The sequence below is a fragment of the Elgaria multicarinata genome, chromosome 3 (assembly GCF_023053635.1).
Source record: "Elgaria multicarinata webbii isolate HBS135686 ecotype San Diego chromosome 3, rElgMul1.1.pri, whole genome shotgun sequence".
NCBI classification, from domain to species: domain Eukaryota; kingdom Metazoa; phylum Chordata; class Lepidosauria; order Squamata; family Anguidae; genus Elgaria; species Elgaria multicarinata.
Genome location: NC_086173.1, coordinates 150299806 through 150322582, shown reverse-complemented (window position 1 = coordinate 150322582; position 22777 = coordinate 150299806). Strand labels below are relative to the sequence as shown.

Sequence of the window (22777 nt, the reverse complement as noted above, 5' to 3'; positions counted from 1 at the left end):
TAACAGTTACATAGAAAAGGGAATTTCAGCAGGTATCATTTGTATGTATGGAGAACCTGGTGAATGTCCCTCTTCATTACAACAGTTAAAGCTGCAAGAGCTATACTAGAGTGACTAGATTTAAAAGAGGGCAGGGCTCCTGCAGCTTTAACTGTGGTGAAGAGGGAATTTCACCAGGTTCTCCATATATACAAATGATACCTGCTGAAATTTCCTTTTCTATGCAACTGTTAAAGATACAGGAGCCCTGTCCTCCTTTTCATATGGTCACCCTACTGTAGAAGACTCAAGTCTGTGTTTCTTAAGAACACTCCAAAATGGCTGACAATAACCCATTTCAAAGGTCGAAATTACTTTGAAGATTAGCAAGAGTGGATTACAGCTAAATTCTTAGGGTTTAATAAAAATTGCAATGCACACAAACTAGAAACAAAGAGAAAGCACAGCGTATATATGGAGTAGAGCTCAAAAAAGAAAGAAAAGGCAACCAGACAGAGAACCACAGAAACACCACCACAGAGCAACAATTACTAGATACACAGGATAGCAGCCTGATTGATCAAAGGACAATGTAACAAAATTGAACTATTCATCAGCGTTTCATGCCCACCTGTGGGTATGAAGGATTACTAGAGTAATGTATGTGAAATAGCTGAAATGCCGCATGAATGCTTTTTTTGTTATTTCAAACTAAACACCAATGGCATGCATTGCTAAATAGAACACAGCACTCAGAACCCCTCAAGACCCATGAGAATAAAGTCAGCGACATCCTAATTTCAATGGCCAGTTGTGGGGAAAAAATTTTCTTCATGCTCCAATGGCAGTATGACCGTTTGTAAATGGACCGGCTGCTAGTGCTGGTCTTGCTGCCAAAATATAGTATTTACATCCTTGGGGAGCACACAGGTGATTATCAGTGTCCGTTATCTCACTAGAAATAGCCTCGCTCCAAATTGGTTTTTCAAACGTTACCTACTTGTGTTTGAAAGCTGAGGCAGATTGCAAACGCTGGGAGTACATCTTGTTTTTTGTTTCATTATTGACAATTATTTTGGTGCATCCTGGCTTTTAGATTAGTTATAAGTAAATATTTTACTTTATTCCAGGATGCACTTTATTCTTCATTGAGGGGAGTGGCCTTTACACAGCCCTTAAATTTGGGAATAACAAAGTCAGCCCCCCTTTAAAAAAAAAAAACTGCTCTGAAGTACATAAAAGCCTGTGTAGGTTCAATTTATTTCCACATTATTCAAATAACTATAATTCCTGTCTTGTATCTGAGGCATTTATTATTATTATTGTCTTTTATGTGTATTTTTAGCTATTTGGCCACTGAAGAAGACAAGCGGTCAAAACGTGTTTGGCCTATGCCTATTATTATTATTATTATTATTATTATTATTATTATTATTTATTTATTTATATAGCACCATCAATGTACATGGTGCTGTACAGAGTAAAACAGTAAATAGCAAGACCCTGCCGCATAGGCTTATATTGTGATGATTGAGCACGGTTTTTATTATATTATTGGTTTTGAATGTGTATAGTAAGTGCTCTTGGAAATCTATATCAAGACCTTTCCACAGTAAAAAGAGAAGGCGAGTTGCTTTCTGTCCAGTGAACATAGGGGCGCTCGCCATATGGAAGTGGGGAGTTCACCACTGGCGTGAAACTGCGGAATCTTGATTTAACGTTCTGGTCCACACACACATATGGACTGGCAGGGGGAACAGGGACTGAAGCATTTAAGAGAAACGACAGGCACTTCCCCCCACAAACACCTTTGCGTCAGCTTGCACAGTTCGAGAGAGCATCAGTAGGTGGACTACGGACAGACAACTTAGTTGGGAAACCTTACCACTTGATAAGACCGCCAGCCTTCAGCACACACTGGAATTCATAGCAGGGGAAAAACAACCACACCCCATGCTTTCATACAGTGGTGGCCAAAGTTGTGGGCACTTTTTGAAATTTTCATGTTTTGCAACTTTGCATGCTTATAGAAAATGTTCTGTTTCACGAAATTCAAATGTTTATATATCAATTGAAAGACCTGATTCACATAACGCAACAATCCTGCTTCTTTTGCTGGGTGTCCAATCAACTCTTTTCTTTGGTGCCATTGCTCTATTTATGATATACGTACGTACAGTTTTAATTTGAGGAATACTGCAAATATTCACACAATCCCCAATTGCGCTTCAGTTACAGAACACACAGCAAAACTGACTTTCCCCAACTTGGGCCCTGTCTACACATCGTACTGCATGCGCCCCCAGTACGCCCCCAAAACGATGGTGTGGACTGCAGCCCAGAAGAGACGGAGGAGGAGGAGGCTGGAGAATCCGGCTGCGTCCTTGCCGCCGCCTCCTCCCCGCCGGCCTCCTGCTGCCGAGGTAAGAGTGACCCGGGTCGGAGAGCTCGGTGGAAGCGGAAGCCGAGCTCTCAGACCCGGGTCGCTCTTACCCCGGCAGCAGGAGGCCGGCAGGGAGGCGGCGGTGGCGGCAAGGACGCGGCCGGTTCCCCAGCCGCCTCCCCGCCGGCCTCCTGCTGCCAGGGTAAGAGCGACCCGGGTCGGAGAGCTCGGCTTCCGCTTCCGCCGAGCTCTCCGACCCGGGTCGCTCTTACCCCAGCAACAGGAAGCCGGCGGGGAGGTGGCGGCGGCAAGGACACATCCAGATTCCCCAGCCTCCTCCTCCTCTGTCTCTTCTGGGCTGCAGTCCACACCATCATTTTGGGGGTGTACTGGGGGTGCATGCATGCGCCTTCAGTACGACGTGTAGACAGGGCCTTGAAACATGATGTATCGTAGCTACTGCCATGTGATTGGTCCCCAGAACAAGGACTGTGATTGGCCAGTAGGGTTTGCAATTCCAGTCGCTTCTTCACTCAATCACACCTGTTTGTTTTTAGACTAAAGTAAGCATAACTTTTTTTGTACTGCAGATATTTGCATTCTGTTTTTTGTATTGAATTCAGCATTAAATTCTCTTTTAATTGATATATAAACATTTGAATTTCGTGAAACAGAACATTTTCTATAAGCATGCAAAGTTGCAAAACATGAAAATTTCAAAAAGTGTCCACAATTTTGGCCACCACTGTAAATTCCAATGACAGATCAAATCCATGGTGGAAAACCTTCCTGCAGACTAGCTCAGAGGCATCAGCTGTCTTCTCTTCACAATATTCACTAGCATGGTGCAGGATGGACAACCTGAAATCATGTTGGAGGCGTCGGTCCTCACAGCAGTGGTCAGAACGTAGATCAGGATCTATTGGTAGCTCTTTAGGTGATTTGCAAGGACTTCTGACGCCCGCTTATTTAACAACAGTGGCAATGCAATGACTCTCCGATGCCCTAAATTATACTGCTGAAATGAAGAGAGTTTGGGGTAACCAGAAGTGCGCTTTTGTGTGAAATGACTATGAGTTCAGTTCAGTTCTAGTGCTCAAAACGAATTCCTGGGCTCAGAATTCTTTCACTCTAAGTGCGCGTCTTTGGCACCAGGTTCCAGTTGGTGGATCTTAAGGTTATCCTCAAAAAACAAAAAACAAAGTAGATCCCACAGGCCTGAACTCTGCATTATGCACTTCATGAAAGAGAGCAGGCAGAAATTGCAGAGTTGAGGTTTGCCTTTCTTCTGCTTCAGGCTGAGGTAGACATAATCTTATTTAGTAGCTGGGGAAGTTCTCACAGGGATTTTTTTTTTTTTTACTACATGATAGGAGCACATCCCTCACTTTACTGAATTCTCTAATGTCCAAGCAGGGTTTTTTCGCTCAAAGTGCACGGAGGAAGTTTTGATGTGCTCAAGGTTCCTTTCCCCTATGGACTTTAAGGTGTCTAGAAAAGGCTGAACGGTCAGCAAAACACCTCCCACACTTCGGGCATTTGTAGGGTTTCTCTCCCGTGTGGATCCTCTGGTGGGTCACAAATCCTGAAGAGTAGGCAAAACATTTCCCACACACCAAACATTTGTAGGGTTTCTCTCCCGTGTGGACTCTCAGGTGGTTCACATAAGCTGTGGTGTCAGTACAACATTTGCCACACTCCAGACATTTGTAGGGCTTCTCCCCCGTGTGGACTCTCCTGTGCCGCACAAGATCTGCACGATAAGGAAAACATTTCCCACACTCGGAGCATTTGTAGGGCTTCTCTCCACTGTGGACTCTGGTGTGTTGTACGAAAGACGAATGCCCAGCAAAACTCTTCTCACACTGAAAGCACTTATAGGGCTTCTCACCAGAGTGAATCCTTTTGTGTTTCACAAAGGTTGAGCTATCAGCAAAACGCTTCCCACAATCCAAGCACTGGTAGGGTTTCTCTCCGGTGTGCAGTCTCTGGTGGGTCACAAGGACGGACTGTGCGGAAAAACACTTCCCACACTCCAAACATTTATAGGGTTTCTCCCCTGTGTGGACTCTCTGGTGGCTTGTAAGACCCGAGAGGGCAGCAAAACACTTCTCACACTCTGAGCATTTATAGGGTTTCACACCTGTATGGAGTTTCTGGTGGCTGATAAGGTGTGGTTGTTGACCAAAACTTTTGTCACACTCTGAACATTTATAAGGCTTCTCACCCGTGTGGGTTCTTCGATGGTTCATGAAGGCTGATGCTTGCGCAAAACATTTCCCACACTCGACACATTTATAGGGTTTTTCTCCAGTGTGGACTCTCCGGTGGCTTGCAAGTTGAGAATGTTGAATAAAACACTTCCCACACTCTGAGCATTTATAAGGCTTCTCACCTGTGTGAAATCTTCGGTGGCTCATGAAGGGTGATTGGTGAGCAAAGCATTTTCCACAGTCCAGGCATTTATACGGTTTCTCTCCGGTGTGGACTCTCCGATGGCTTATGAGTTGTGAATGCTGAGCAAAACATTTCTCACACTCAGGGCATTTATAGGGTTTTTCCCCTGTGTGGACTCTCTGGTGGATCACCAACTCTGCTTTTGTAAAAAAACATTTCCCACAATCCAGACACTTATAGGGTTTCTCTCCAGTGTGGATTCTCTCATGTTTCGCAAGAGTCGAACGGTCAGCAAAACATTTCCCACATGTGGAGCATTTGTAAGGTTTCTCTCCCGTGTGGATTCTCTGGTGGATAGCAAGACTAGCCTTCTGAGCAAAACGTTTCCCACAGGTAGGACACAAATGCTTTTTCCTAGAGTCATCTGTTGGCGTAAAAGGCAAACACAGACATGATCAACTCCTGAGCCTGGGTGAAGCGAATGTCAGAAAACTGACTGATAAAACAAATCATTAAGGCAGCCTTTGCCTACTTGGTGCCATTTGAACTACAATCCCCATCATCCCCAGCCAGCTGGAGATGATGGGAGTCACAGCACAACACACCTGGAGGTACCAGGTTGGGGAAGGCAGGAATACAGCTACCGGGCCAGGTTTAAAGTTCTTGTACTTGTGTACAAAGCCCTAAACAACTTAGGACCAGGAAACCTGAGAGAGTGCCTTCTCCCCTACCAACCTGCCCGGTCACTGAGGTTATCTGAGGGCATGCTCCTGGTGGTTCCACATAGACCCATCCTCTGATTGGAGTCCACCAGGGGAAGAGCCTTCAGCGTGGTGGCCCCCCTCCTATGGAACTCCCTGGCCCTGGAGGTCAGGCAGGCGCCAGCTTTGTAATCCTTTTGGCGCTTCCTGAAAATGTCATTATTCCAGGAAGCCTTTCCTTAATGACCACTGTACATTTTGCTTCTTTTAAAATCTATTTCCCACAATTCTGTTTTTATTTTATTTTATCTTGTACACCGCTCTGAAATTTTCAATGGGGAACGGTATATAAATATTGTAATGATGTTCATCGGGGTGGGGGGGTGGGGTTAAGATTTAGTTGCAATTATCTAAAGGCAAGTTTCCATATCCGTCCACAACGTGCTGGTAGTTTTCTCTGGGAGCCTAGTTTGTTTTTAAAGTCAACAAATTTATACCAAATTGTATGCAAGGTGTCAGATTCTTGTTGTTGCCTTTGTGCCCTTATCTGTTTTCTTAGTTATTCAGCCAACGCAAAGTTCCAAATATGGTGGCTGAGCAACTCCACTAGGGATGTTGTAGGAATCCAATTTGGGGGTGGAGCTTGGCGAGTTTTTGTCAGCTCACCCCACCCCCTGGACACCAGCTCACCCACCCCTAACTCGGCGCAAGTCAGGCAAGCTCGCAGCAGCCCGCTCTCTTTTCTGTGTGCATGCGCATCCCAATTTGCGCAAATTCACAGCTGGGATTATTTATGCAACTAGCCCTATTTGTGCAACATCGCAGGTGTAAATGGTCCTTTACGCCCACCTTTTTATGCAAATTTTGCTATTTATGGCTGAATTGCGATTTCCGTAAATATTCCCAACTGGAAATTTGCGCAAATGGGGGTGGGAAAAGATGTGAGCTCTCGCCAGCTGCCCATGGACCATCTGGCAGCTCACCCTGCACGCACACCAGGCTCGGACAACCAGCGGGAGTCTGGCAAGCAGAGCGGGAACAGGACTCGGGGGAGTTTGCCCATCCCTAAAATGAAGCATCTTTGCATAGCAACGAAGAAAGCTGCCCTATTCTAGGTCAGATTATTTGTCCATGCAGCTCAGTATTCTCCAATCTAACAGCCAGTGGCTACCCAGAGATCTCAGGCAGAGGTGTTTCCCCATCTCCGGCTACCTGATCCATTTAAAGACTGGAAATGCCAAGGATTGAACCTGGGACGTTCTGAATGCAAAGCAAGTGTTTACCACTGAGTTATCGAACTTAAGCAGGTTATTCGACATGTTTCTGCTTCTGATCGATATGTTGTGTATTGTGACCCAGCCTGGGATCACTTTGTGAAGAAGGGCAGAATAATACTTTTTATAAATACATACACACACACACATACATACATACAATCAAATAAATAAACAAACTCTGATTGCCATGTTACAAAAAGCTCCACCTGCTGATTTTGGTAGATCAAGTTGCTGTTATTGGGAGGCTAATGTCATTTTACGGACAGTTAGCAACCCTGCTTGCAAATCAAAACCAAGGAGCTAGGAAGGAACATTGGGACAGTTGGGTTAGCGGGAAGAGAATGTCAGAATGGCTGCCACACAGAAGAGCTCAAAGACTGCTGACCCAGAACGCGGGACTAGATCTAATGGGTGTAGGTCAGGTATGGACAGGCTTGAGGCTTGTGGGATTTTTGGGTTTTTTACTAGAACCCCAAGACTCACCAATCAGAACCTGGTGCAAAAGGCAGGCAATTAAAATGAAAAAAATTCCAAGCCCAGGAATTTATATTGAGTACCAAAATTGAGTGGAGCTCATGGTCCTTCCACACAAGCAATCCACTCCTGGTTACCCCAAGCTCTCTTCATTTCAGCAGTATAAGTTAGGGGGCCAGGAGAAGAGCCATTTTGTTCCTGCCACTGTTAGATCGTTGGGATCAGAAATCCTTGCTGATCTAGGCCATCTGTTGAGGGTGCTCCATTTCTGGATCTCCTGCATCGAACAGGCAGCAGGACAAAATGGCTCACAGGGCCCCCTCCACGATGCTACGAAAACAATTGCGGCAGAGTAGCAAACCTCATTCATTATTTATTTATTTATAATATTTATATACCGCTCAGTATCTAAAACAGATGCTGAAGGTATAAACAGTAAAAAGGAAGATTAAAAAAAGCAATTTAAAATTGTTCAATTTAAAAGCAAAGGAACCAGAAAAACAGTGGCTAGTCAGGTGAGGAAAGCTTCTCAAGCTGTTTTCAGAAGGTGCTGGAAGCAGCCTAGTGTTGGTGTCTGCCTGACTTCCAGAGGCAGGGAGTTCCACAGAGAAGGGGCCACCACACTAAAGGCTCTTCTCCTGATGGATTCCACGTGGAACCACCAGGAGCTTGTCCTCCAAAGACCTCAGTGATTGGGCAGCTTGGTAAGGGAGGAGGTGCTCTCTCAGGTATCCCTCTGAATGAGGTGAGTTGTTCAGACTAACAGGAACAGTGGAGGTTGGTGGTGTCTATGTCAGTGGGGGTGATGAATCCGCTCCGGGTTTCAGTCAGAACCAGTCAGCACTCTAAAGGAGCTTTCCAAGGTGTGAAACACCTTGGATAGCTCCTTTAGAGTGCTGACTGAAACCCGGAGCGGATTCACCACCCCACTGACATAGGCGCCACCAGTTCCCACTGAACAGGAAATCCCAAGTGGGCATATTATCAGCCAGCTTCCTCAAGCTCCTTACCTGAACTGGTGCTGGGGACCACCGTTTCATCCGAGCCTTGGTGATGGGGCATCCACAATTCTTCGCCTCGCTCCATCCGGGAGATGAGGTTCGGTTTCAGCTGAGGAAATCCTTGTCAGGAGAGAAGAAAGAACCAAATGCGTCTGGATTGATTTGATCAAACTGTGTAAACTTTCCATGACATACTTTTAAAACACCTTCAGTACATGCTCTACTGGCAAAACAATCTCGTGATCAAGAGGATATACCTACCTTGTTGATCCAACGAAGGGCTCCTTCTTCCCAATAAAAAATATTATTAATACCGGAGTCAACATTAAGGGATCACGCCCCCTTCCCTGGCCTATGTCACTGTTCTGCTATGAAAGGTCAGTGACACAGTTCTTACTGTGCTCAAAATGATTACTGAAGGAAGTGATTATTTCTCTCACACACATCCCACATATAAAAAGCTATCTTGTCTTGAGCCTGCAAGCCCCAGGCAATTAAGCCCGTTGCGTAAAAGGTAATTAGGAATCCAGAGAAATAAATAAATAAAAATCAGAATTATTCCATTAGTCACATCAGTCACCAGCATCACATCAAAAACCTATACAAAAAAAAATTCAGAAACTGGGCCTACCAAAATACATCCACACCAACATCCAGAAAGCAGTCATACTTAAAACATGCTCAATTGTCAGGAAATTCATGAACCTGTAAAAGACAGCATGACTTGGCAAAGCCCGTCATGTCCGTCTAGAAAAACCACCATGACCGAGAAAGAGTAATAATAATAATAATAATAATAATAATATAATGCCCCCTTTCCCCCTCTCCAAGGTGGAGTTCTCAAGCCAGCCAGCATGGTTCTTTCTGCGCTGGCTGTGAGGGGGAGTGGGGTTGGATCTCTGACTCCTCCTTCTGAGGTTAGGGTGCTGTCTCCAACCTCAGTGGGGGGATGCCAAACCATCCTATGGCCCATCACACACTGTCTAGGGGCAGAGTTGCTCCCTCCATTGCTTTTAAACACTTATTCCTTATATTTTAATTGGAAATTGGACAAAATGGAGAACTGAGCCAAAACTAACAACGTAACTGTTAACAGAGATAAATGTAAAAGTTCTGCACTTAGGTAGGAAGTATCAGATGCACAAATGTAGGATGGGTGACACTTAGTTTGACAGCAGTACATGTGAAACGGATCTAGGGGTTTTAGTAGACCACAAGCTAAACATGAGCCGGCTGTGCTATGCAGCAGCTAAAATAGCTAATACAATTCTAGGCTGCATCAACTTAAATAGAGTGTGCGGGTCACGAGATGTAATGATACCTCTCTATTCTGCTTTGGTAAGACCTCACCTGGAATACTGTGTCCAGTTCTGGGCACCGCACTTTTAAGAAGGATATCGACAAACTGGAATGTGTCCAGAGAAGATGGTGAGGGGTCTGGACACCATGTGGAAAGGTTGAAGGAGTTGGGTATGTTTAGCCTGGAGAAGAGATGATTAAGAGGCAATATGACAGCCATCTTCAAATATCTGAAGGGCTGTCACAGAGATGACGGAGCACATTTCTCCAACCAGAATTTCTTCTCTGGATGACCCTGTGACCCCCTCGCACGTGTTTTTTTTCAGTGCATGGGAGGGATTCAAGTGAACTCCCCATTGCATAATTTACTCTTAACTGTTGGGACAGTACAGGAAAAGACAATGGGTGGAAGATGACATTGACCAACATGGATGCATCAGAGTCTTCCAGTTCCTATCAAACGGAGAATCAAATTCCTTACCCAAGGAGGCCACGTTCCCATAATTTTCCATCATGACATCCCTGTACAAAGCTAATTGATTGGGATCCAGCAGAGCCCCCTGGTCTTCCGTGAAATACACAGCCACGTCTTCAAAGGACATTGACCCCTGCAAGAACAAAGTCAACTCAATTGCAGGAATCCTCCCAACAGCTCGGGCCTAGTCTCTACGTGCCATTCAAATGAGATGGGAAAAACCAAGAGGAGAAACCCTGGCCTTGTCCCATAAGCTCCTGAAGGGGCTGTCAAGGGGCTGAGATGACTGTTGGGCCTCCCCGACTTTCTCTGGGTCCTGAGGGAGGTCAGAAGAGGAGAACCACAGGGCAAGGAGGTCATGGCAATAGCTCGAGAGAACTGTATTCTAGTGTTTGAAGGGCTTTGGGTAACATTTGTTTCTTTGCTTATTTGTTTTAGTATTTAAAAATTATGAACTACCTTGGGTGCCTTGGCAGAAAGGCAGTATAGAAATACATCAATTAAACAAACAAACCATGGTGAGGCTGTAAGTGGTGGATTACTTTTTGTAACGTTTGTCCTGCCTGTAAAATACTCTTTGCTAATAAAAGTAGTGCCTCAGGAGAAAGATTCGTGAGGTCCCTTGTGGTTGTAGTTTGTTGAAAGTGCTGGACTGGGACCTTACTTTGGTTTCAGACCTGTCCATGGAGAGTAGAGACAATTCAGCTTGAGATGGGGAGGCCATTCCAAGTTCTCTAGGGGGATAAAAAGCAAAGTAAGTGAGAATATTTGAATAAAGCAGATTTTCCAGTATCTTATTGCACCTCAAGACATTGACACAATGTTTGGAATCTTCTGGAGGCAAAAGGTATGATGGGAGAAGGAAAGATGGAACATCACAGGATTGTCAACTACAAAGACAGGTGAAACTGGAGACATGCAACTTCTGGGGCGTGGGAGGTGCAGGGAAGTAGATTAAATGGCTGAGAAATGGAAACCTGGAAAAATGGAAACCTGCAGCCCAAACAGTGCAGGAATACTAACAAAGGAAGGCCCTCTCTTTCATTCCAGTCAATCGTGTCTCAGCCACAGATGGGACACAGAGTGACAGAGAAGGGCATGTCCAATAGATTTAGGGAACTGTCTATTCATAATCTATAAATTATAATATCTTTTTGTTATCACATTCCCACTAGAAATGATTAAAGGCAGATCACTTGAATGCCCGCAATCTCCATTTCATGGATTCCTGCATCGAGCAGGGGGTTGGACTTGATGGCCTTATAGACCCCTTCCAACTCTATGGTTCTATGATTCTATGATACAGCTTCAGGACACAAAAAGGTGCCCCACCACCTCCCATAAAAGCCTCAATTCCTTCACCCTACGCAGCAGCATTTATTATACTTATCCATCCACCATGAGGGGAATAAAAATTAAATATAATGTAGGGTGACCATATGAAAAGGTGGACAGGGCTCCTGTATCTTTAACAGTTGTATAGAGAAGGGAATTTGTAGAATCATAGAATAGCAGAGTTGGAAGGGGCCTACAAGGCCATCGAGTCCAACCCCCTGCTCAATGCAGGAATCTACCCTAAAGCATCCCTGTCAGATGGTTGTCCAGCTGCCTCTTGAAGGCCTATAGTGTGGGAGAGCCCACAACCTCACCAGGCAACTGATTCTATTGTCGTACTGCTCGAACAGTCAGGAAGTTTTTCCTGATGTCCAGCTGGAATCTGGCTTCCTTTATACTAGAATGTATAAATTCCTTTATACTAGAGCTATACTAGAATGACCAGATACAAAAGAGGGCAGGACTCCTGCAGCTTGAACTGTTGCGATGAAGAGGGTATTTCACCAGGTGCTGCAGGCATACAAATGACACCTGCTAAAATTCCCTTCTCTATACAACTGTTAAAGATACAGGAGTCCTGTCTTCCTTTTCATATGGCCACCCTTATCCCTCCCCAAAGGTTTGTATTACTCAAAGGGAAGGAAACACACCCTTTAAAAAACAAAAAAAGCACCCTATCAATATTGCCATTATTTCTGTGATGCAGCCGACAGATGGAAGGAAGGGGATGGGGAGTAACTGTTCGAAAGCCCACATAAAGGGAGATTTGCAAAACAAATGGGATTAACGGAGAGGTTGGAATGGTAGATTTGAAGCACAGTCCCGAATCATACAGGGTAGGCTGTAATGTTTATTTTGATGCCGGTCAGAAGAAGGCGTCTCTGCCATAGTATCGTTTTACTTTCTGACTAAGCCTGGATCTAACCCATAATACAGCGAAGCGAACAGAGAAGTCTTAGACAGGTCTACTCAGAAGTGAGTCCCATTGAGTCCGGCGGCGCTCTTCCCAGGTAAGTGGGTGTCAGGGTTTCAACCCGCAATGCTCGACCCATTTACCTGGGACTAAGCACCACTGAACTCAATGGGGGTTGCTTCCGAGTAAACCTATCAAGGATTGCACCCGAAATTGCTCCCCCTGCCCCTCTTTGTCTGTTTGCACAGTAACGAAAGCGAGGGCCTCGACTCTTTCCGCGTCTTCTCTCCAGACCATCTCTCCACCCCTTCTTTTGTCTCGCCTGTTTGATGGGGACGGATCCCAAGGGCAGAGGCCCCTCCAAGCTCCGGGGAAGGATCCTTGACAAACGAGCCAGACAAAGGCACGACGCTCCCGATCCCCAGAGGCCAAAGGCGGACACGACCCCCGCCCCAATTCCGCCCCTCCTCACCAGGAGCTGGAATCGGAGACTCATCCGGACTGTTTCCTCTTCTTGCTGCTGCAATTCACCAGCACAGCCGCTCTGCAACTATATTCCTCCGGCTTTTGGATCGAAGGTTGTGCCTGCAAGTGCCCACCTCCCCCCCACCCCACACAAGACCCTCCCCTGCAGCCATCGCACTTCAGGCCCACCGCTCCTCCGAAGCCACACGTCCCAATAGCCAAGAGGCCCCAGAGCGGCTGGGAATTGTAGTCTTCCCCCACCTTTCACACTCAAAGGATTCTGGGACTGGGAGTCTCTTCTTTCCATCAGCTAGGCCAGCCTTCCCACCCCGCCTCATAGTGCTCTCTGGATGTGTTGGACTGCAATTCCCGTCATCCCCAGCCGGGGATAGATAAAAGGAATTGAGCACCCAGTTGAGAAAGGCTAAGCAAGGATAATCTGCCCCACCCTTTCCACACACTGGCTTTTCTGGCAAGTTTACATGTGTGCACAATGATTCATGAAATCTCCGGGGAAATCTGGATATGCCACGTGCACAGACTTGAAATATTAATATCCAAATGTATGCATTTCTGGGCAACCTGAATAGCACACACACACACACACACAGAGAGAGAGAGAGAGAGAGAGAGACTTGTCAGGCATCCTACAAGCTTATATATTTTAATCATCAATAAATAAAGCTACACAATCTGTTTCTAATATGCAACAGTTAATGTAATATCAACTAAAAACAGATCGTTTCCAGCTATGCATAACAGTGTGTTGCACATTTGCTTTATAAATGCGTCTTGTGTCCAAACGGAAAAATATGAGGCCTGGGGCCAATAGTAATAGTTACGTTTTGAGCATAGCACAGCTCAGTTGTCTTTATGACAGCCCTGCCTTATTACCCCATGTGGGAGGAAGGACACTGAAAGAGTTTTGGGACGGTGTAAAAGCCGGAACGGAACGGAACAGGCCGGAACAGCACCATTATATTAAAAAACCATACCAAAAACAGTGGCATGTGTTAGCAACACTTGAGAACAATATTTTAAGACTAAAACCATACCAATATTATATCACTATTAACCCCAGAACTCCCAAAATGACGTCCGGAACAGAATGGGATGGCCGGAACGGCCACTAGGGAAAGAGCGATATCAACCAAACTCACCAGACATGCATAACTAAAAGGCAGGGATGCAATAGGCCACAAAAGTTGCCCCGAAACCACGTTCCGATACCCGTTCCGGGCAAAAACGCGTATTGCGCAAAATGGGCCGTAACGGCAGCTTCCCAATGAGATAAGTGAACCAAACTCACCAGATGCACATGACAAGGTGGGACAAATATAGAAAGCTCCAAAAGTTGCCCCAAAACCACGTTCAGATACCCGTTCCGGGCAAAAACGCGTATTGCGCAAAATGGGCCGTAACGGCACCTTCTCAGTGAGGTAAGTCAACCAAACTTACCAGATGCACATGACAAGGTGGGACAAATATAGAAAGCTCCAAAAGTTGCCCCGAAACCACGTTCAGATACCCGTTCCAGGCAAAAACGCGTATTGCGCAAAACAGGCCGTAAAAGCAGCTTCCCAATGAGGTAAGTCAACCAAACTCACCAGAAGCACATTACTAGATGGGACAGATATAATAACCTCTGAAATTTCCATGAAAGTCAGGTTCTGTTACCCATTCCGGGCCATAGTTCATATTCCCAAAATTAGCTGGCAAAGAAAATTATGGGTGAGGAAAATGAGGCACTATCTATTGTCGGGAAATTGCCTCGAAAGGCAACTTCTATGTGTGTGAATGCAATCAAATAAACTACTTTCATTGTACTAACTGGAACATTTAATAAACTTTCTCAGAATCCAGAGTGAAGTTCTGCAAAGATGGTTTCCTACAGAAGCCCGTAGTTGTCATGTGGTTTGGTAGTGTGCTTAAAATATCAGTCTATGATGGCATTGTTGGGGTTGGGCTGTCTCATTCCATCATGAAGCTTACAATGATCTGTGGCTATTCACATCTTTCAACCTAACTTATCCCACAGGGTTATTACAAAATTGGGAAAGGCCATTGTAGTTCACCATGCGTTTCTGGGTGGCGGGTGGGATATAAATGTTCTGTCAAAAAAGCCCAGGTCTTTTGAGGATTGCCATGGGAGTACTGGAGGCTGCATTCCAGGAAGTCCAAAAACACGGCCCCCAACCCCTTCCAGGGCTGATGGAGGCCTTCCCCTTCAGCCCTTTCCCCCAGGAAATTGGGTGCCAGTCCCGGTTGCCCTGGAGATCTCCGTTTTTCCAGAGGTCTCCCGGGTTTTCCGGGTCATCTGGTCACCCTTATCACACCAGGAAACAAAGCGTTAATGCCCACATTCCACAATCTTGACAGGTACCCCTCCCCTCCCCAAACATGGAATTTATTTTTAAAAGCCAATCACACAATTTTTAATTGTATGTTAGGTGTCTTGAATAGGTTAGCCCCATGTGAATAAGAGGGAGCTAGGTTGACCATTTGTTTGATTCAGTATAACCCATTGTCATTGGCTGTGATGTTCTGAAGCTTTATTAACATATACGCTTCTTTAGTCATATTCTTTATGAAAGCATGAATAAAAGAAAAATAACCACAAACAGTAAGAACAAAAACAATGTACATAATATCTATATACTCTCTCTCTCTCTCTCTCTCTCTCTCTCTCTCTCCCTCTCTCTCTCTCTCTGTGTGTGTGTGTGTGTGTGTGTGTAAATGTAAATGCTAACATATAGCACCTGTTAACATAAATTTTTGCCTACAGTGTAGATTATTAATTTCTCACAACACTTTGGACATTTGAATATACCACGAGAAGCTTGATTTATCTCAAGGCAAGAGAGATGGTGCCAGTCCTGACAGGCTCCCTCGCACAGAACCATGGTGTCCTCCTTGGGTTTCTTGCACTGATCACCCATTAAGCACAAAGACCAAGATGAAGTGTTATACTGTTGTATTGCTGAAGACAAGAACTGGATTGTAGAAAATGTTCCTTTCGGTGGTTTTCTAGAAACAGGACTATTGAATTGCTTAATTTCTCTCTGATTTATTTGCTTCTTTATTCTCTGCTGCTGTCTCTGCATTAAACTTGGCCGTGGAAGAAGTGATTTGTGCATGAGAAGTTCATTTGCAATCCACTGCCGTACAGGCACCATGTCTGCTGGGAAAGGGACAGGTGAGCCACTGCATAGCACATGTGCAAAGAGACATACAAAAAGTTTGGTTGACTTACCTCATTGGGAAGCTGCCGTTACAGCCCGTTTTGCACAATACGTGTTTTTGCCCGGAACGGGTATCTGAACGTGGTTTTGGGGCAACTTTTGGAGCTTTCTATATTTGCCCCACCTAGTTATGTGCATCTGGTGAGTTTGGTTGACTTTCCTCATTGGGAAGCTGCCGTTACAGCCCATTTTGCGCAATACGCGTTTTTGCCCGGAACGGGTATCTGAACATGGTTTTGGGGCAACTTTTGGAGCTTTCTATATTTGTCCCACCTTGTCATGTGCATCTGGTGAGTTTGGTTCACTTACCTCATTGGGAAGCTGCCGTTACGGCCCATTTCGCACAATATGCGTTTTCCCCCGGAACGGGTATCTGAACGTGGTTTCGGGGCAACTTTTGGAGCTTTCTATATTTGTCCCACCGTGTTATGTGCATCTGGTAAGTTTGGTTCACTTATCTCATTGGGAAGGTGCCGTTACGGCCGGTTTTGCGCAGTACGCGTTTTTGCCTGGAACGGGTATCTGAACGTGGTTTCGGGGCAACTTTTGGAGCTTTCTATATTTGTCCCACCTAGTTATGTGCATCTGGTGAGTTTGGTTCACTTACCTCATTGGGAAGCTGCTGTTACGGCCCGTTTTGCGCAATACGTATTTTTGCCCGGAACGGGTATCTGAACGTGGTTTTGGGGCAACTTTTGGAGCTTTCTATATTTGTCCCACCGTGTTATGTGCATCTGGTAAGTTTGGTTCACTTATCTCATTGGGAAGGTGCTGTTACGGCCGGTTTTGCGCAGTACGCGTTTTTGCCTGGAACGGGTATCTGAACGTGGTTTCGGAGCAACTTTTGGAGCGTTCTATATTTGTCCCACCTAGTTATGTGCATCTGGTGAGTTTGGTTCACTTACCTCATTGGGAAGCTGCTGTTACGGCCCGTTTTGCGCAATACGTGTTTTTGCCCGGAACGGGTATCTGAACGTGGTTTTGGGGCAACTTTTGGAGCTTTCTATATTTGCCCCACCTAGTTATGTGCATCTGGTGAGTTTGGTTGACTTTCCTCATTGGGAAGCTGCCGTTACAGCCCGTTTTGCGCAATACGCGTTTTTGCCCGGAACGGGTATCTGAACATGGTTTTGGGGCAACTTTTGGAGCTTTCTATATTTGTCCCACCTTGTCATGTGCATCTGGTGAGTTTGGTTCACTTACCTCATTGGGAAGCTGCCGTTACGGCCCATTTCGCACAATATGCGTTTCCCCCCGGAACGGGTATCTGAACGTGGTTTCGGGGCAACTTTTGGAGCTTTCTATATTTGCCCCACCGAGTTATGTGCATCTGGTGAGTTTGGTTGACTTTCCTCATTGGGAAGCTGCTTTTACGGCCGGTTTTGTGCAATACGCATTTTTGCCCGGAACGGGTATCGGAACGTGGTTTCGGGGCAACTTTTGGGGCTTATTGCATACCTGCCATTTAGTTATGCATGACTGGTGAGTTTGGTTGATATCGCTCTTTCCCTAGTGGCCGTTCCGGCCATCCCATTCTGTTCCGGACGTCGTTTTGGGAGTTTTGGGGTTAATAGTGATATAATATTGGTATGGTTTTAGTCTTAAAATATTGTTCTCAAGTGTTGCTAACACATGCCACTGTTTTTGGTATGGTTTTTTAATATAATGTGGCTGTTCCGGGCTGTTCCGTTCCGGCTTTTACACCGTCCCAAGAGTTTTGGCTACAGCCACTTAAGAGGAAACTAGACAGAATTCCCTAATCAGAACACCCCGTGCCTTTTTTCTGTACTAAAATAGGGTGACCCTATGAAAAGGAGGACAGGGCTCCTGTATCTTTAACAGTTGTATTGAAAAGGCAATTTCAGCAGGTGTCATTTGTATATATGGGGAACCTGGTGAAATTTCCTCTTCATCGCAGCAGTTAAAGCTACAGGTGCCCTGCCCTCTTTTAAATCTGGTCACTCTAGTATAGCTCCTGCAGCTTTAACTGTTGTAATGAAGAGGGAATTTGTATCCATGTGTGACATGGATACAAATGACACCTGCTGAAATTCCCTTTTCTATGCAACTGTTAAAGATACAGGAGCCCTGTCCTCCTTTTCATAGGGTCACCCTAACTAAAAAGGGTGGTTGTGACTGGGGTTTGTGGGCCCCTCCCCTTAAGCAAGCAAGGAAGTGGTAGCAATGAGGAGAAAAAGGATGAGGAGCAATAGCAGCCGGTGACAATGGCGGTGGGAAGGAACACTCATTGAGGGAGGGGAGCCTTTGAGAGGGCCTTGCCCAATGGCTTTCCAAGACCTGGAGCTGGCACTGAAGACAAGAACTTGTGCCTTTTTCGTGTTCCTTACTCTGTACAGCACCATGTACATTGATGGTGCTATATAAATAAATAATAATAATAATAATAATAACTGTCACTCTCTTGCTTCTAAGGCCCCTGTCATCCAGGACTTGTTTATCTCTAGGTCCCTCCACCTCCTTGCTCTTACTGAAACCTGGCTTCCTGCCCATGATACTGCCATCTCTGCTGCCCTCTCTCTTGGAGGACTCTCTTTCTCTCACACTAGTCGCCCAGAGGGTCGGGGTGGTGGTGTGGGTCTTTTATTATCTAGTTTGTGCCAGTTCCAGCCTCTTTCCATTCCACCTTCACATTGCTTCTCCTCCTTTGAGGTACATGTGGTGAGGCTCTTCGCTCCACTGCGACTGCGGGTTGCAGTTCTGTACCGCCCCCCAGGCTCGTCCTCAAAATTTATCTCTGATTTTGATTCGTGGCTGTCCTTTTTCCTCTCTGACAACTGTCCTACTCTTATCCTGGGTGATTTCAATATTCATGTGGATGACCCTCAAGATGCTGCAGCTCTACGATTTCGCTCATTATCTTCCTCTTATGATCTTAAGCTTTGGTCTGATGCACCCACACATTCCCTTGGACACTGTCTGGATCTTGTTCTCACTCGGAATTGCTCTGTGTTGGACTTTTCTACTGCTCACTTTCCGCTGTCAGATCATCACCTAGTTTCTTTCAATATTACTCATAATCCTCCTCCTTCACGTCCCGCTTCTCGCTCTTGTCGTGACTTGCAATCTATCAATTACGAGGCTTTTTCCCAGTCTCTAGCCTCCTCCCTTCCTTCTGTCTGTTCGGCTGTCTCCTTGGACTCAGCTGTCTCCTTCTTTAATTCCTCCTTATCTTCAACTCTTGATAATCTTGCTCCATCTACAACTCGGATAGTTCGCCCTTCTCAACCCCAACCGTGGCTCACCTCTTCCCTCCGCTACCTTCGCTCTTGTTCCCGGGCAGCTGAACGCCTTTGGCGTAAGACCAGGGACCGGGCAGACTTTGTCCATTACAAATTTGTACTCTCCTCTTTCTCTTCTGCCATCTCACTGGCCAAACAGCAGTACTACTCAACGCTGATCCAGTCAAATGCTAGGCATCCTCAGCGGCTCTTTGCGTCCTTCAATTCTCTTCTGAAGCCTAATCCGCCATCTCTCCCCGCCTCTCTGTCTGCTAATAACTTTGCCTCTTTTTTCAATGCTAAAATCCAAACTATCCGCTCTGATCTGGCCAGCTCTGCTCCTCTTCCAGTTCCTGTTCCTCATCTGTCAGCTCCTCCTGCAAATTTCTCTGCGTTTCCTTCGGTCTCTGCGGATGAACTGTCTACAATACTACGCTCTTCGAAGCCTTCCACTTGTTCTCGTGATCCGATTCCTTCTCGCGTCTTTATTAATCTTATTCCTGCTATCCTCCCTTCCTTGCTACATATTATTAATCTTTCTCTGTCCTCTGGTTCATTTCCTTCTGCTTTTAAACATGCTACAGTCTCTCCCATTCTCAAGAAACCTACTCTTGATAGGCTATCTCTGTCTAACTACCGACCTGTCTCTTTGTTGCCGTTTGTTTCAAAGATCCTGGAGCGTGCGGTCTACTCTCGCTGTCTTGACTTTCTTTCTAGTAACTCTGCTTTGGATCCATTTCAATCTGGATTCCGTCCTCTGCATTCCACCGAAACAGCCCTTACTAAGATCACCAATGATCTCCTTACTGCCAAGTCTAAAGGCCATTATTCCGTTCTTATTCTCCTTGATCTAACTGCAGCCTTTGACACGGTTGATCATGATCTTCTCTTAGATTCCCTTCATGACCTTGGATTTTGTGGCTCTGTCTATAACTGGTTTGCCTCCTATCTAGCGGGTCGCTCTTTCAGCGTGTTGACTAATGGCAGCTCGTCTTCCTCCTTTCCCCTTTCAGTAGGGGTTCCGCAAGGCTCGGTGCTTGGCCCGTTGTTGTTTTCCTTATACATGTTGCCCTTGGGCAAGCTTATTCAATCTCATGGCCTCCAATATCATCTGTACGCCGATGATACACAACTATATCTGTCATCTCCGGAACTTTCTCCTGATGTTCACGATCGTATCTCGGCATGTCTTTCAGATATCTCAGCTTGGCTGCTTCATCGTCGCTTGAAGCTTAACATGGCAAAGACTGAATTGCTTGTTTTCCCTCCTAAACCTTCTCCTCATCTCTCATTCTCTCTTACTGTCAATGATGTTACGCTTACTCCGGTCAAGGAAGCTCGTAGTCTTGGCTTTATCTTCGACTCCTCGCTCTCCTTTATTCCTCATATTGAGGCAGTAGCTAAATCTTGTCGATTTTTCCTGTATAATATTGCCAGGATTCGATCATTTTTGTCTGTCTCTTCTGCCAAGACGCTTGTTCATGCACTGGTTATTTCACGGTTGGACTACTGCAACCTTCTTCTCTCTGGCCTTCCTTCTTCTCACATCAGTCCGTTGGTTTCTGTTCACCACTCTGCCGCAAAGATCATCTTCTTAGCTCGCCGCTCCGACCATGTTACTCCGCTTCTGAAATCTCTTCATTGGCTTCCAATTCACTTCAGAATCCAATATAAACTTCTCCTGTTAACCTTCAAAGCTTTTCACGGTCTAGCTCCTTCCTATCTCTCCTCTCTCATCTCACACTATTGCCCCGCTCGTGCTCTTCGCTCCTCTGATGCCATGTTTCTCGCCTGCCCAAGGGCCTCTACTTCCCTTGCTCGGCTTCGTCCATTTTCGTCTGCTGCCCCTTACGCCTGGAACGCTCTTCCAGAACATTTGAGAACTACAAGTTCAACCGCAGCTTTTAAAGCTCAGCTAAAAACTTTTCTTTTTCCTAAAGCTTTTAAAACTTGATGTTGTGCAGACTTCTACTGTTACTTTCTACTGTTAGTTTTTCCCTACCCTGTGCCTGCTTACCCTTCCCTGTACCTGTTTGCATTCTCTTCCCCTCCTTATTGTTTTACTATGATTTTATTAGATTGTAAGCCTATGCGGCAGGGTCTTGCTATTTACTGTTTTACTCTGTACAGCACCATGTACATTGATGGTGCTATATAAATAAATAAATAAATAATAATAATAATAATAATAATAATAATAATAATAATAATAATAATAAGAACATAAGAAGAGCCCTCCTGGATCTGAGCCAAGGCTTATCTCATCGGCAGCCTGCTTCTCGTAGAAGTTAACCAGATTTATTTATTTATTTATTTATTTCATTTCATTTCTGTACCGCCCAATAGCCGAAGCTCTCTGGGCGGTTCACAAAAATTAAAACCATGCAAAGCATAATAAAACAACCAACAATTTAAAAACACAAATACAAAATACAATATAAAAAGCACGGCCAGGATAAAACCACACAGCAAAAATTGATATAGGTTAAAATATGAAATTAAAACAGCAGAGTTTAAATTTAAGTTAAATTAGGTGTTAAAATACTGAGAAAATAAAAAGGTCTTCAGCTGGCGACGAAAAGAAAACAATGTAGGCGCCAAGCGAACCTCTCTGGGGAGCTCGTTCCACAGCCGGGGTGCCACAGCAGAGAAAGCCCTCCTCCTAGTAGCCACCTGCCTCACTTCCTTCAGCACAGAGAAGGACCCCTGTGGATGATCTTAAGGTCCGGGCAGGTACATATGGGAGGAGGCGTTCCTTCAAATAACCTGGCCCCAAGCCGTTTAGGGCTTTGAATGTTAATACCAGCACTTTGAATCGGGCCAGATGGCCCCATCAGAAGCCGAGTATGACATGAGGACAGTGTCCCTCTTCCCCAGTTGCTACCCCAGAGGCGTACAGACTCTGGCAATAGATAGTCATCAGGACTAGTTGCCAGCGTTAGCCTTATCCTCCATGAATTGGACGAATCCCCTTTTAAATGTTTGTGGGCATCACCTCTCGTGACAGTGAATTCCATAGCTGAAGTATGTGCTGAATGAAGATGTTCTTCCTTTAGTTTCCCCTGAATCTCCCACCTTTCAGCGTCTTTAGAAGTTTTGATGCTAACTTTTGTTTCTTCAATCAATCCCCTTAGCCACGGCGCAGGTAACACCTACAAAACCAGGGGTACACTGCAACATTTTGTTGCGAGGCTCCCCTTGTTCGTTCTTCTGCTGAAATGTCTATTGGAGCCACCCTTACTGGGCTGAATGCTTGAAATAAAATAGTTGGTCATTGCACTTGATTCTGATTGGCTGAAATCACTGATGTGTGATTGTGAAGGAACAGAGCGGGAAGAAGGAGGAGGAGGAGCAGGAGGAGCAGGAGGGAGAACCTGGTGAAATTTCCTCTTCATCACAACAGTTAAAGTTGCAGGTGCCCTGCCCTCTTTTAAATCTGGTCACTTTAGTATTGCTCCTGCACTTTAACTGTTGTGATTAAGAGGGAATTTCACCAGGTTCTCCATATGTACAAATGACACTTGCTGAAATTCCCTTTTCAATACAACTCTTAAAAATACAGGAGCTCTGTCCTCCTTTTCATATGGTCACCCTAAC

At 45.3% G+C, this 22777-nt stretch overlaps 1 protein-coding gene across 1 annotated transcript; it reads right to left on the bottom strand.

Moving 5' to 3' along the window:
• Positions 1-3741: 3741 nt before the first annotated feature.
• Positions 3742-10715, bottom strand: LOC134396016 (zinc finger protein 883-like). Its single transcript, XM_063122337.1, has 4 exons — positions 10651-10715; positions 9993-10119; positions 8222-8332; positions 3742-5183 (listed from the first exon to the last, which is right to left on the bottom strand). Exons 1-4 carry the CDS (start codon positions 10708-10710, stop codon positions 3820-3822), a joined length of 1662 nt encoding a protein of 553 aa, XP_062978407.1. The 5' UTR covers positions 10711-10715; the 3' UTR covers positions 3742-3819.
• Between the last annotated feature and the right edge of the window lie 12062 nt (positions 10716-22777).

What these genes read in the sequence shown, in the direction of transcription:
- LOC134396016 (XM_063122337.1), bottom strand. Translation starts at nt 10,710, where the DNA reads ATGGCCTCCCCATCTCAAGCTGAATTGTCTCTACTCTCCATGGACAGG. An exon ending in TGGACAGGTCTGAAACCAAA is followed by an intron (nt 10,120 to 10,650) that starts GTAAGGTCCCAG and finishes TTGTTCTTGCAG; the next exon opens with GGGTCAATGTCCTTTGAAGA. An exon ending in GGTCCCCAGCACCAGTTCAG is followed by an intron (nt 5,184 to 8,221) that starts GTAAGGAGCTTG and finishes TTACGCCAACAG; the next exon opens with ATGACTCTAGGAAAAAGCAT.